This window comes from Capra hircus, chromosome 18, assembly GCF_001704415.2.
Source record: "Capra hircus breed San Clemente chromosome 18, ASM170441v1, whole genome shotgun sequence".
Taxonomy (NCBI): domain Eukaryota; kingdom Metazoa; phylum Chordata; class Mammalia; order Artiodactyla; family Bovidae; genus Capra; species Capra hircus.
The window spans coordinates 27,437,320-27,453,088 of NC_030825.1; the positions used below are offsets into that span (position 1 = coordinate 27,437,320).

The window sequence follows — 15,769 nt, forward strand, 5'->3', positions numbered from 1 at the left end:
GCGGCTGCTGTTGCAGGAATAGGAAAACAAGGGCCCCCTAAGTAAGGTGAATGACATGAACAAGGAAGTGGAGGTGGGAATGTTCATAGCAAGTTCATAACCCTGAGGAGGTTGGTGAGGTCGGAGGAGAAGGTGCTTTGGGGGCTGTATTAGGAAATCAGGTTGAGTAGGCAGAGGGGTTTCTCTCTGATGTTTTAGAAAGCAGGACCCCAGTGAGGATAATTGAGCAGGAGAGTGATGTATCAATTCATTTCAGTTGCTCAGTCATGTCTAACTCTGTGACCCTAACTGCAGCACGCCAGGTTTCCCTGTCCATCACCAACTCCCGGAGCTTACTCAAACTCATGTCCATTGTGTCAGTGATGCCATCCAACCATCTCATCCTCTGTCATCCCCTTCTCCTCTCACCTTCAATCTTTCCCAGCATCAGGGTCTTTTCCAGTGAGTCAGTTCTGTGCATCAGGTGGCCAAAGTTTTGGAGTTTCAGCTTCAACATCGGTCCTTCCAATGAGTATTCAGGACTGATTTCCTTTAGGATTGACAGGTTGGATCTCCTTGCTGTCCAAAGAAGTCTCAAAAGTCTTCTCCAACACCACAGTTTAAAAGCATCAATTCTTCAGTGCTCAGCTTTCTTTATAGTCCAACTCTCACATCCATACATGACCACTGGAAAGACCATAGATTTGACTAGATGGACCTTTGTAGGCAAAGTAATATCTCTGCTTTTTATATGCTGTCTAGGTTGGTCATAACTTTTCTTCTAAGGAGTAAGCATCTTTTAATTTCATGACTGCAATCAGCATGTGCAGTGATTTTGGAGCCCCCCAAAATAAAGTCTGGTACTGTTTCCACTGTTTCCCCATCTATTTCCCATAAAGTGATGGGACCAGATGCCGTGATCTTTGTTTCCTGAATGTTGAGTTTTAAGCCAACTTTTTCACCCTCCTCTTTTACACTTTCATCAAGAGACTCTATAGTTCTTCGCTTTGCCCTAAGGAAGGTGTCATCTGCATATCTGAGATTATTGATATTTCTCCTGGCAATCTTGATTCCAGCTTGTGCTTCATCCAGTCTAGCATTTCTCATGATGTACTATGCATATAAGTTAAATAAGCAGGGTGACAATATACAGCCTTGGTATATTCCTTTCCCAATTTGGAACCAGTCTGTTGTTCCATGTCCAGTTCTAACTGTTGCTTCCTCACCTGCATACAGATTTCTCAGGAGGCAGGTCAGGTGGTCCGATATTCCCATCTCTTTCAGAATTTTCCACAGTTTATTGTGATCCACATAGTCAGAGTCTTTGGCATAGTCAATAAAGCAGAAGTAGATGTTTTTCTGGAACTCTCTTGCTTTTTCAATGATCCAGCAGATGTTGGCGACTTGATCTCTGGCTGCTCTGCCTTTTCTAAATCCAGCTTGAACATCTGGAAGTTCATGGTTCATGTCCCAGTGAAGCCTGACTTGGAGAATTTTGAGCATTACTTTGCTAGTGTGTGAGACGAATGCAATTATGCAGTAGTTTGAGCATTCTTTGGCATTGCCTTTCTTTGGGATTGGAATGAAAACTGACTTTTTCCAGTCTTGTGACCACTGCTGAGTTTTCCAAATTTGCTGACATATTGAGTGCAGCCATTTCACACCATCATCTTTCAGGATTTGAAATAGCTCAACTGGAATTTCATCACCTCCACTAGCTTTGTTTGTAGTGATGCTTCCTAAGGCCCGCTTGACTTCACATTCCAGGATGTCTGGCTCTAGGTAAGTGATCACACCATCGTGATTATCCGGGTCGTGAAGATCTGTTTTGTACAGTTCTTCTGTGTATTCTTGCCACCTCTTCTTAATATCTTCTGCTTCTGTTAGGTCCATACCATTTCTGTCCTTTATTGTGCCCATCTTTGCATGGAATATTCCCTCGGTGTCTCTAATTCTTTTGAAGAGATCCCTAGTTTTTCCCATTCTATTGTTTTCCTCTGTTTCTTTGCATTGATCACTGAGGGAGACTTTCTTATCTCTCCTTGCTATTCTTTGGAACTCTGCATTCAAATGGGTTTATCTTTCCTTTTCTCCTTTGCCTTTTGCTTCTGTTCTTTTCTCAGCTATTTGTAATGCCTCTTCAGACAACCATTTTGCCTTTTTGCATTTCTTTTCCATGGGGATGGCCTTGATCCCTGTCTCCTGTACAATGTCACAAACCTCATCCATGGTTCTTCAGGCACCCTGTCTATCAGATCTAATCCCTTGAATCTAGTCACTTCTACTGTATAGTCATAAGAGATTTGATTTAGGTCATACCTGAATGGTTTAGTGGTTTTCCCTGCTTTCTTCAATTTCAGTCTGAATTTGGCAATAAGGAGTTCCTGATCTGAGCCACAGTCAGCTCCCGGTCTTATTTTTGCTGACTGTATAGAGCTTCTCCATCTTTGGCTGCAAAGAATATAATCAATCCGATTTCAGTATTGACCATCTGGCGATGTCATGTCTAGAGTCTTCTCTTGTGTTGTTGGAAGAGGGTGTTTGCTATGACCAGTGCGTTCTCTTGGCAAAACTCGTTAGCCTTTGCCCTGCTTCATTTAGTACTCCAAGGCCAAATTTGCCTGTTACTCCAGATATCTCTTGACTTCCTACTTTTGCATTCCAGTAATGTATAGAAAGTAGCATTTAAGGTGGATAGATGTTCTGGCCTGTGAAGTTTATGGGGAGGGAGGAGCCTATGGCCAGATGCTGGCCAGCAAAGGAAGATGCTTTTGTTCCTTGGTGCCCAGTGAAAGAGCCTGATCAAAGATGATTTGCTCTGTGGCTACTCATTTTATTCTTAAAATAATATATGCGTGTTTGCATTTTTAAATTTAAAGATAATCTCTGTTGTAGCAAAATTTAAACATGCAGGTAAGCTAAAAGAGAAATATTTGAAAACATCCACCTAGAGGTAATTACTGTTGGTTCCTGTATTTGTCTCCTAGAGTTTAGATTTCCTATGTATATATGAATGTCTTTATAAAAAGGTATCATATTATTTTGTGAACTGTATTTTTCACTTAATAGTGTCTTTTTGTATCAATACATAGATTCATTATAACTTTTTTTTTCAAATTATAAAAGTATATAGTAAGAGTACTTCTCTGCCTCCTTCCTAGTCCATCTTTCCAGATACAGCTGTGGTTATTGTTTTGGCATATAACCTCCCAGATATTATATATGTGTAATATATATATGATATGGTATATATATGATATATGATATACATATATATGATATGGTGATATATGATACATATTAGTGTTATAATTTTAATGATAAATAACATTTCAGATATGGAAATTCATATTTCTGGAGATACTCGAGGCCCTTTTTTGTTTGTTCTTCTCCTTATATATATAGATACTGTAACTTTTTTGAGGCATGCTTTTTAATAACAAGGTTCATATGGTCCCATTTGTATCTTCAGGATATCTTTCTAAGACTAAAAAGAAACATCAGGCATTGGGACCCAAATAGGCCTGAGACCTTAGGTTTCCTTAGATGCATGTCTCCTTGAGAAGTTTTGCAAACTGTCTTCTCTTTGCACTGACTCCCCCAGGCCATCATCGAGGAAGCTGAAATTCGATGGACCGAAGTTGAGAGAGAAGTGCATGAGTTTGAAAAAGATATTCTAAAGACCATATCCAAGAAGAAAGGGAGTATTTTGGCCACTCAGAAAGTGATGAAGTACATTGAGGACATGAATCGTCGGAGAGTGAGTTGACAGGTGGTTAGAGCTTAGAGAGGGAAATACTTTCGTAGAACAATGACACAGAAGTGGTCCACGTGAGGCTGCTCCAGTCCATTTGGTCCACCATAACTGTTGTGCACATATGAACATTTTTTTGTGTCCCTCAAAGCATGTGTGTCTTAAAATGCAAGTTTATCAAAGCCAAAATCAAACAGGCAGAATGGATATTCATAGTTATCTCAGATCAGCTTCTTCCTTTTAATTTTCTCATTTGTTTCAAGACCTGCTGTCTTGTTGAGAAAAGTGTGAGCCTGTTTAGTCAGGTGACTACGTAGTGGAGAACAAGTAAACCTCAATTTCTCTGAGTTCCATTAGTGTAAGAATGAGACAAAATGTTCCTTTGCTTTCAAAGATTCTGTAGCCTATCAAGCTTTGGATCCTGCAGATAGGTAGTGGTACTAACCCTACCATGTTATATGTAATAAAAAATTATGTAAATTACCAAGAGGGTAATAGATCAAGGAATCATAAGATCATTTTGTCAGGAAAGGCACCTATATCCAACAATATACTCAAGTTATCTTGAATTTAAAAGTAATAGAAAATTTGTATAGAGCAGACCCAGTTTCCTCTGCTGCTTGCACACGAGCAAGGATATCGTAGCAACACCAGCTTGAGTAGACATCAAAGAGTTAAAAATAAGTGACTGCATGTTAGGGCTCAAAGTTTAATTCTGCAGTCGCAGACCTGCTGATAGGGAAGAAGGAGGACAATGGATTAAAATTTGCTTTTATTTTTTAGGATAACATGAAGGATAAATTACGTTTGAAAAATGTTTCGCTCAAAGTCCAGAGGAAGAAGTTGCTTTTACAATTGAGGCAGGTATGTGGATTTGTCTTTCTTTCTTTTTTTTTTAAGGTTACTGTAGTGGGTAGAACAACATCCTCCCCAAACTGTCCATGTCTCCAAATTCCAAAGATGTCCATGTCCTAAATCCTGGAGTCTGTGACTATGTTACTTTACGTGGCATAAAGATTATGCGGGTGTGATGAAATCAAGAATGTTGAGATGGGGAGAATATCTTGGAGTATCTGAGTGGGTCCAACGTAATCACAAGAGTCCTTAGGAGAGGGAGGCAGGAGGGTGAGACAGAGAAGATGTGGGAATAGAAGCAGAGATCAAAGCAAAGGAAGGGATCATGAATGAAGGGTGCAGACTGCCTTAGAAGTTGGTAATGGCAAGGAAACAGATTCACCTCTAGAGCCTCCAGAAGGAATGCCACCCTGCCAACTCCTTGGTTTTGATGCAAAGAACTGTTTCAGACTTCTGACCTCATGAGCTGTAAGAGAATACACTTCTATTGTTTTAAACCTCTGCATTTGTGGTCATTTTTTACGGGAGCAAGAGGAAATTAATACAGTTTCTATGCTGATAAATCTGTCATGGAGCTGCCTTGAATTTAAAAGACCTTCATGGGGCTTCCCTGGTGGCTCAGTGGTAAAGAATCCACCTGCCAATGCAAGAGACACAGGTTGATCCCCAGTCCAGTGACTAAGATTCCGTATGCCGCAGAACAACTAACTCACAACTACTGAGCCTGTGCTCTAGAGACCGGGAGCCACAACTGCTGAGCCCAGGTGCCACAACCACTGAAGGCTGTGTGGGAGCCCATGCTCCATAATAAGAGAAGCTGCTGCAATGAGAAGCCGCCAACTGCAACTAGAGAGTAGCCCCTGCTCGCCTCGACTCGAGAAAAGCCCCCACAACAGCAAAGCCCCAGCACAGCCAAAAATAAAGAAAGAAAACCATATATAAAAAACCCCTCATGACATAGTTGTTGACCCTTTTGGGGAGTGTGGCCTGGGTGGCACAGTTCGGAGTATGCTTTGCCGAGTCTTTGAGCAGCTGATCCAAAAGGCTCCTGATTAAAGGCAGACATGGCACAAGGCCTCTGGAATGTGGCTACATGGTTCCCTCCTCTCTAAGCTCAGTATTTCTGTCATTAACTCAAATGCAGTCACTAATGGCGTGTGAATCAGAGGTGGCCGCTGACAGTGACACAGAGTTGGGCAGGAGAATTAATATCTGGGGCCTGTGGATTGATTGACTTGGGATCCCAAAGGCTCAACAGGTTGGGGGCAACTTTAACACATGAGGTAACTAAGGACAAATGTGAGATCCTTCACTTTGATTCCCCCCAAATACCTGCACAGGTCCGGGGTGGCTTGGTCGTGGAGCAGCTGATACAGTCAGTTCAGTTGGGGGCCATGCTGTTGCTTAGGCTGCACTCCACAATGCCCCCCACAAAGGGGTGGTCTCTCTGCGCTCTGTTCTGATGTTCTGAGTAACCCCACCTGGAGCACCGTGTCTCACGGAGAGCTCCACGCTTGAAGGAATCTGCAAACTAGAGTCCACGTAGGAGAGGGAACCGAGAACACATCAGGGGACCTGGGACTCGTGGGGCCGAGGAGCAGGGGCCCACGAGGGCTGTAGCTGCTGCCTCCAAGTGCTCTGGCTGCTGTGGGAAAGGACCATGCCGCTTGGGAGGGTCCCCAGGCTGGAGCCAGGGTGGAGATGTCAGCGAAGGAGAGTTGAGTTCAGTGGAAGAAAGAACGTGGCCCCAGCACGTTTTCAAGAAGGTGCCTCCTAATACCGAGTTCCTGGTTCTCTGGGCTTCATGCAAGCTCAGGCATCCAGAAGCATGAGAAGGGAAGCAGATGGCTGACCTTGAACCTAAAAGCCATTGCTACCCAGAGATGACACTGATGGGGTCCTGTCCTCATAGCCTCACAGGGAGAGGTGATGGTGAGAAAAGGCGTAGATGCATAACTGCTAGACGGAGACCACAGAAGCCGCAACCAGGAGCCACAAAATCCAGAGACTGAGTGGAGGCACGGGTTGCCTTCTGGTGTGGAAGATGGGAACAGTTTGAACTGGAGGATGGGTCAAGTTAGGGCTTAGGGAAATTGTTGTGTTATTCGGGGGGAAGGGAAGAAGATGTCTTTTAGGAGATATATAGCTTGAATAGCAAGTGGGTGTTGGGAGCAGTCCCGAGGTTGGCTTTTGTGACCACAGATGTGAGATGCCGTAGAGCTGGTGGGACAGGTAAGTGAGGTGAGGACTAGGGAGGCAACCTAATGCACTAATACACCCCGAGTGCAGAAACGTCATGTGATCAAAGGAAAGGCATTTATGAGCTGCTTATTCTGAGTTTTCCAGGTTAAAAACAACCTTTAATGGCCTCTTCCTTCACAGCCCTGTTTAGGCAGCACCTCCTCGGGGAAGCCTCCCCTGACCCCGCCTTCCATACTCTCCTGGCCTGCCTGGAGGGGCTTCTGTTTACATGCTGCCCCTGTGTGTCCCATGACACCATGCTGTGACCTGCCTGTGAACTGTCATTGAGTATGGGAGTATTGTATTTACTCAGATCTCTATCCCTAGGGCCTAAGGCCATGCCTGGCACCAAGCAGATCCCCAATCCAAGTTTGTAGAATGACTGAATGATGACTGACTTCCAAAAGCTCACCTGAAATTGAATGTATGGCGATACAGGAGTCAAAACCTCACATCATTTCTTTTTCGGCCATGTTCTATTCTTTATTATTTTTTTTACTGGCATATAATTGCTTTACAAAGTTGAGTCAGTTTCTGCTGTACAATGAAGTGAGTCAGCTACACGTGTACATACACCCCTCCAGGCCCTCTCACTGCATCCCACCCCTCTGGGTCATCACGGAGCACTGAGCTGAGCTGCCTTGCTATACTGCAGGTTCCCACTAGCCATCTGTTTTCCATACGGTAGCATATACATGGTGGGCTGCCGTCTCTGGGGTCGCACAGAGTCGGACACGACTGAAGCGACTTAGCAGCAGCAGCAGCAGCAGCAGCAGCATGTACATGTCGCTCCCAGTCTCCCAGTTCATCCTACCCAGGCCTTCCCCCACTGGGTCTACAAGCCCATTCTCTGCATCTGCATATCTATTCCTGCCCTGCACATAGGTTCCTCTGTATTATTTTTTTTAGGTTTCACACTTACGCATTAATGTATGTTTGTTTTTGTCTTTCTGGCTTGTGTTACTCTTCTTTCTGAGCTGTAGAAGGAAGAGGTAGGCGAGGCCCTCCACGACGTTGACTTCCAGCAGCTGAAGATCGAGAATGCTCAGTTTTTAGAGACGATTGAAGCAAGGAATCAAGAGCTGATCCAGATGAAGCTGGCATCTGGAAACACCCTGCAGATCCTTAACGCGTACAAAGTAAGGTCCAAGCTCGTGCCCCGGTGCTTGGGGTTTCCTGAGCCACAGCAAGATTCTGGGACATCACTGTGGCTTCACCGAGAGCCTAGGCATCCTACGCTCCCCTGTTGCTCTCTGATTTCTCCCAACAAAGCCATATCTCCTGCTGTTGCTGCTGCTACGTCGCTTCAGTCGTATCCGACTCTTTGCAACCCCATGGACTGCAGCCTACCAGGCTCCTCCATCCATGGGATTTTCCAGGCAAGAGTACTGGAGTGGGTTGCCATTGCCTTCTCCGGCCATATCTCCTAAAATCCCCCAAATGACTCTATGACCTTGACTATGTGTTAAAACCAGTTGAGGAGCCTTTTTTTTTTAAGATAGACACACTAGCTCAACCCCAACCAATTGAATTAGGAGGTGAGAGCCATACATTTTTTTAACTCCCCAGCTGATTTTTATGCACTGTGAGTTTTAAGAACCAGCCACAATTAGGGCTCTATTTAATTTAGTCTGTAACAAGCACCTCCCTGGGGCTTCCCTGGTGGCTCAGTGGTAAATAACCCGCCTGCCAATGCAGGAGACTTGGGCTTGATCCCTGTCTTAATGGGGAAGATGCCCTGGAGAAGGAAATGGCAAACCACTCCAGTATTCTTGCCTGGGAAATCCCATGGACAGAGGAGCCTAGTGGGCTACAATCCCTGGAATCGTAAGAGAGTTGACACGACTGAGCAACTAAACAACAATAAGTGCTTCCCTGCTTAAAACTCTGCAAAGGAAATCATCTTAGCTTTAAAAAAAAAAAAAACCTGCTAAATAATTCCTTATCTACACAGAACTGTCTTCGGCGAGAAAGAGGCAATATTGATAATTAAGCAGGGACTATGGGCATGAGCATGGCCTGTTCCTGGCAGACCAGGTGGTCTGGTCATTCTGCTGGCAACTGTCTGATACAGTGGCCCATCTATCCTGCCCACTGGCCTAGGAGACAAGGGTGGTTTTTACAGAAGAACATTTGCAACTGATTTTGATAGAGAACACTCTCTTTGATACCCAATTAAGTAAAATTGATTTCTCCCCTAGAAATTTCATTCCTCTCATTTGTAGACAGATATCCCAAAATATTATACTTATTTCATTTTGAATTTTATCAGTAAAACAATTGTGGCAGTTTGTTTTTTTCTCTTGTTAATATAATTATACAGTATCAGTTTTGCCTCTTGGCCTGCAAAGCCTGAAATATTTCCCATCTAACCTTTTACAGAACAAGGTTGCTGACCCTTGGCCTTGTGCCTTGGTGGCAACAGCAGCCACGGACTTGGGCAGCCCACACAGTGTCATTTAAAACCGTGAATTCGAATGTGTTTATATTAGGCTTATGTTTGTTCAATGTTTTCCTTTTACAAATGAAAAACCTGAGGCTGAAAGAGGGAGAGCAATTGCTGGATTCAAGCCACATGCTGTGACGGAGCTGGGGCTCCTAGTCCCGTGTGTGTCCCGCCTTACCTACTGCCTTCCGCTGGCAAAATGTGTGTAGGCAAGGTCGTGCTCACATTCTGAAATTCTTGTGTCCAGTTGGAGAGCTGTGAGGTATGTGGTTACATCACACTGGACCTTGATCTGATCCTGAGGGATCAACTAAGTGGCCCAGGGCCAGTCTGGTCTTGCGGGGAAAAGTCAGGGCTTTGGAGTGGAGCTACTGTCTATAAAATATTAATACGACAGCCAGGCCCACGTCTTGAGCTCCAGAACGTGTAGTGCAGATTGATGGTGAAACCCAAGCAGCTGGAACACAGGCCCTGGTGGGCAGGATGGGAGCCATTCTGGTCAGAATCCCAGGGGCTAGGGTGCCTGTCAGCCTGCTGAGAGTAACAGCAAGCAGATGGTGAAGCTGGGAGGAGACGCCTACAGGAGATCTAAGGCGACACAGCCTGAAGCTGAGAGAGACGCAGTTTGACTTTTCTGTGTCTCAGTTCTCAGGTCTCCTGTGGAAAGCAGGGCCCAGCATGGTGAGTTGTAGAGTCAGGCTTACCTGGGTTTGAATGGGGACTCCTCTGGGAACCATGGGCCGATGCTTCCCCTCTCAGAAGCAGGTTTTTGTGACTGCCTACCAGGACAGAGCTTGACTGGTCAGTGATGTGTCCCTAGCACTGAGGACAATGGCAAAGCAGGTGCTCAGTCAGAACTGTCAAAAAACTGCTAAAAACCCAGAAGTATGTTTACGGATGGATGGGCAGCAGGTTGGATCATTTTCATTTTAATGTCAAACACCCAAGTGTGAGATGTCATTAAAAATATGTAGAATGGGACTTCCCTGGTGGTCTAGTAGCTAAGACTCCTTGCTCCCAATACAGGGACCTGGGATCGATCCCTGGTCAGAGAACTAGATCCCACATGCCGCCGCAGCTAAAGATGAAAGATCCTGCGTGCCACATCTAAGACTCAGCACAACCAAATAAATACATATTTCTAAAATAATAAAAAAATATGAAGAATAATTTGCCTCTATTACTAAATATATGAGAACCTGTGGCACACTAGGCACAGGGCTAAGTGCTGAGGGTTTAGCCACGAAGGAGACAGACAACAGCGTCTTCTCTTCTGTGAGTTTTATGAGTGAGTCTCAGTCAAGGGAGCCCCTGGGGCATCCCTGGTGGCCCCATGGTAGAGTCTGGCTGCTGTTTCAGGAGACATGGGCTCGATTCCTGGTCTGGGAAGACCTCACATGTGAGATCGCACATGCTCACAGTAGCATCCACCTCTTTGTCCATCCAAATGACGGTGGTCTTAGGCCACGTGCTCTCCGTGTGCCAGGCACTGTGCTCAACACTTTACCAGGATTTGTCTCTGTTAAGCCTTTCCTGGTGGCTCAGACAGTAAAGGATCCATCTGCAATGCAGGAGACCCAGGTTTGATCCCTGGGTTGAGATGATCCCCTGGAGAAGGAAATGGCAACCCGCTCCAGTATTCTTGCCTGGAGAATTCCATGGACAGAGGAGCCTGGAGGGTATAGTCCATGGCATCTCAAAGAATCAGATACGACTGAGTGACTAAGCACCACAACCCTACAAAGCAGTCAGGCCAAGTCTAGAGAGGTTTTCTTAGTAACGGTGGGGTGGGATTTGGGTCCAGGTGTGTCTGGGCGCTTTGCAGGTGAGAAGCCTCCCGAGGTCCTCCCCTGCCTCTTAGGCACCAGGATTCTGAAAATCTGGAGTCATAAGAAGGACAGACCCAAGTTCCTGGATGGTCCTGCTATTCTGCTGAAGAAAGAGTTGTCTGCCTCTTTTTCCTATAGCGATCATCTTTGCTCAAGACTTCCTGTGTTGTTATATTGCAGAGCAAGCTACACCACGCCATGGAAATGTCCCTCAATCTGACCAAGGAGTTCTTGCTGAGAAAAGAGTTACTTGAAAAAGTTGAAAAAGAAACCCTACAAGCAGAGGAGGTAGGCAAGGGTAAAACATGCTCTTTCTTGTGTTTTTCTCCTCCTGTCAACTAGGAATCTGAGTCAGCCACCTTGGTTTCTGTCTAGAAAAGCCTTAGATCAGAAAAATCAAAATAGTTCTGGGCCATCAGAGGAGAAGGCTCCCAGTCCATGGTGTTGGCATTTTAATTACTGCTGGGTTAGAATCTAGAGTCAGAAATCATCTAGAAACCACAGAGTCCAAATCACCCTTGAGAATTCCTTAAGTGACTCATAAGGTACCAAATTCAAAGTATAGCGTATTCAACCTGGCAAAAACATGTACGATGCGTGTAATAATGTAACCAATATAAGAAAAAGAATGCACAGCAAATGATAACATTCTATGCAAAGGAGAGAAAGCTTTTTAAACATGGAGCTCTCACTTGGTATGATGGCTGCTCAGATGGTAGACTTGTGACCTCCGTCCCAGTGCCCTCCAGGGCCTGCAGTCACCATGTGAACATCTGAGCTCCCTCCATCTGCACCGGGGTTGAGTGCTCTCAGTATTTGGCTGAGCACATAGAGTTGAATTCCTGCAACCTAAATGCACCTGGGATCCTCAAAAGGGACTTTGGGGGGAGCATGGGGGACAGTGAGCCCTGGACTTGTATTCTGAAGGCCTGGCATCAGCTTTGGTGTTGCCAGTCTTTAGCCTCGAATAAGCCTTTGAAGGAGACAGAACTCAGGTTCCATATCCCGGCAAAAGATGTCATAGCTTTTGTTGCGGTGATCAGACAGGGTGCTTTGTCAACCTCTTACAACCATCCACCTGTTCAGTTAATACTGTCATTGTCTCAAATGAGTCTGAAGTGTCCCCGACACTGCCTACAACAGTCCCAAAGCCACAGGATTACTACATCTGACTCAGTTTTGCCGTGGCGTCCGCATCGTATTCTTGGTGGAGAGCCCAAATCCTTTGCAAAAAAAAAAAAAAAAAAGCCAGTCTCAGTACAGAGTGGCCTATAACAAAATCAAAGCAAAGATCTGTGTATTCTCTCTATGTGGAATTCCTGTGGTCCTTTGTTTGGGTTGATACTTCTTAGATGACAAGTAAAATGTGAGATCAATCTTTAAAAGCCTGGCGTTAACTACTTAGTATATTTTCATTTTCTTAACTTTTAAAAAAACAGCTCAATTGGGATATAATTCATGTATGAAATAATGTATCAATTTAAAGTGTAGATTCGAGTGGCTTATAATATATTCCCAGAGTTGTGTAACCACCAGCTTGAGTATTTTTGAACATTTTCATCACCTCAGAAAGAAACCCTGGATCCACTAGACATCCTTTATTTTACCTCACCTCATTCCCATCCACCAACCACTCACTCACTCACTTTAGTCTCTCAGTCGTGTCCGACTCTTTGTGACTCCATGGACTGCAACACGCCAGGCCTCCCTGTCCACCACCAACTCCCGGAGTCTACCCAAACTCACGTCCATTGAGTCAGTGATGCCATCCAACCATCTCATCCTCTGTCGTCCCCTTCTCTACCTGCCCTCAATCTTTCCCAGCATCAGGGTCTTTTAAAATGAGTCAGCTCTTTGCATCAGGTGGCCAAAGTACTGGAGTTTCAGCTTCAACATCAGTCCTTTCAATTAACACCCAGAACTGATCTCCTTTAGGATGGAATGGTTGAATCTCCTTGCAGTCCAAGGGACTCTCAAGAGTCTTCTCCAACACCACAGTTCAAAAGCATCAGTTCTTTGGTGCTCAGCTTTCTTTATATCTATACAGTTTTCTCACATCTATACATGACTACTGGAAAAACCATAGCCTTGACTAGATGGACTTTTGTTGGCAAAGTAATGTCTCTGCTTTTTAATATATTGCCTAGGTTGGTCATCGAAGAAGGCAATGGCACCCTACTCCAGTACTTTTGCCTGGGAAATCCCATGGACGGAGGAGCCTGGTAGGCTACAGTCCATGGGGTCGCGAAGAGTCAGACACGACTGAGCGACTTCACTTTCAATTTTCACTTTCCACTTTCATGCATTGGAGAAGGAAATGACAACCCACTCCAGTGTTCTTGCCTGGAGAATCCCAGGGACGGGGAGCCTGGTAGGCTGCCACCTATGGCGTCGCACAGAGTTGGACACGACTGATGCGACTTAGCAGCAGCAGTAGCAGGTTGGTCATAACTTGCCTTCCAATGAGTAAGCATCTTTTAATTTCGTGGCTGCAATCACCATCTGCAGTGATTTTGGCGCCCCCCAAAATAAAGTCTCCCTCTGTTTGCATTTTTTTCCCATCTGTTTGCCATGAAGTGATGGGACCAGATGCCGTGATCCTAGTTTCCTGAATGTTGAATTTTAAGCCAACGGTTTCACTCTCCTCTTTCACTTTCATCAAGAGACTCTTTAGCTCTTCTTTGCTTTCTGCCCTTAGGAAGGTGTCATCTGCATATCTGAGGTTATTGATATTTCTCCTGGCAATCTTGATTCCAGCTTGTGCTTCATCCAGTCCAGCATTTCTCATGATGTACTCTGTATATAAGTTAAATAAGCAGGGTGACAATATACAGCCTTGATGTACTCCTTTCCTATTTGGAACCAGTCTGTGGTTCCATGTCCAGTTCTAACTGTTGCTTCCTGACCTGCATATATATTTCTCAAGAGACAGGTCAGGTGGTCTGGTATTCCCATCTCTTTCAGAATTTTCCACAGTTTATTGTGATCCACACAGTCAAAGGTTTTGGCATAGTCCATAAAGCAGAAATAAATGTTTTTCTGGAACTCTCTTATTTTTTCGGTGATCCAACGGATGTTGGCAATTTGATCTCTGGTTCCTCTGCCTTTTCTAAAACCAGCTTGAACATCTGGAAGTTCATGGTTCAAGTATTGCTGAAGCCTGGCTTGGAGAATTTTGAGCATTAATTTGCTAGGGTGTGCTGCTGCTGCTAAGTCGCTTCAGTCGTGTCCAGGTCTATGTGACCCCATAGACGGCAGCCCACCGGGCTCCTCCATCTCCGGGATTCTCCAGGCAAGAATACTGGAGTGGATTGCCATTTCCTTCTCCAGCTAGCATGTGAGATGAGTGCAATTGTGCAGTAGTTTGAGCATTCTTTGGCATTGCTTTTCTTGGGGATTGGAATGAAAACTGACCTTTTCCAATCCCATGGCCACTGCTGAGTTTTTCAAATTTGCTGGCATATTGAGTGCAGCGCATTAACAGCATCATCTTTTAGGCTTTGAAATAGCAGCTGGAATTCCATCAGCTCCGCTAGCTTTGTTTGTAGTGATGTTTCCTAAGGCCCACTTGACTTCACATTCCAGGATGTCTGGCTCTAGGGGAGTGATTACACCATCGTGATTATCTGGGTCGTGAAGATCTGTTTTGTACAGTTCTGTGTATTCTTGCCACCTCTTCTTTATGTCTTCTGCCTCTATTAGGTAACCACAGGTGACTACTAGTCAGCTTCGTGTCTCTGTGAATTGGCCTTTTCTCATAGGGTCTTTCGGAGAAGGCAATGGCAAGCCACTCCAGTACTTTTGCCTAGAAGATGCCATGGACGGAGGAGCCGGGTAGGCTGCAGGCCATGGGGTCGCGAAGAGTCGGACACGACTGAAGTGACTTAGCAGCAGCAGCAGCATAGGGTCTTCCCAGGTGGCTCTAGTGGTAAACGACCTGCTTGCCAATCAGGAGACGTAAGAGGCTTGGGTTTGGTCCTTGGGTTGGGAAGATCCCCTGGTGGAGGGCATGACAACCGACTCCAGTATTCTTGCCTGGAGAATCCCACGGACAGAGGAGCCTGGTGAGTCCATTGGGTCACAAAGAGTCGGACCCAATTGGAGAGACTTAGCATGCCCACATGCTGCATTGCAGACATATTCTTTACCACTGAGCTACCAGGGAAGCCCTATATATATATAGTACCTCTATGTTTAACATTTACAGAAACTGCCAAGCTGTTTTGCAAACCGGCTGCTCCATTTTATATTCCCATCGAAAATGTGTGTGTGAGGGTTCCAATTTCTGTACATCTTCACCAACACTTGTTATTTTCAGGTGCTTTCTTCAATGCTTTGCAATAGGTGGGAAGTGGTATTGATTTGAATGTCTTTATGACTAACGACATTGAGCATCTTTTCATATGCTTTTTGGCTACATGTCTGTCTTTCCTGGAAAAATATCTATTCAAGAACTTTGCCCAATTTTTTTTTTTAGATTTATTTATTTATTTTATTTTTGGCTGCACTGGATCTTTGTTGCTGCATGGGCTTTCTCTGGTTGTGGCGAGCGTGGGTTACTCTTCAAGGATTTCTAATTGCAATGGCTTCTCTTGTTACAGAGCACAGGCTCTAGGGGCATGAGCTTCAGTAGCTTCAGCATGTGGGCTCAGTAGTTGCTGAGTA

The 15,769-nt window shown here is 44.9% G+C and overlaps 1 protein-coding gene across 3 annotated transcripts in view; it reads left to right on the forward strand.

The window, feature by feature from the left end:
• The window catches only part of CCDC113 (coiled-coil domain containing 113), a 31,871-nt gene that overhangs the window by 7,105 nt on the left and 8,997 nt on the right, over nt 1-15,769 (forward strand). For 2 of the 3 annotated variants that reach the window (XM_005692044.2, XM_005692043.2), the window contains 4 exons: nt 3,584-3,739; nt 4,517-4,597; nt 7,813-7,968; nt 11,285-11,392. In XM_005692044.2, coding sequence (XP_005692101.1) covers nt 3,584-3,739; nt 4,517-4,597; nt 7,813-7,968; nt 11,285-11,392 — 501 coding nt within the window. Of the gene's footprint in view, nt 1-3,583; nt 3,740-4,516; nt 4,598-7,812; nt 7,969-11,242; nt 11,393-15,769 lie in introns of all 3 variants that reach the window. The other variant, XM_005692042.2, reaches the window with a different exon arrangement.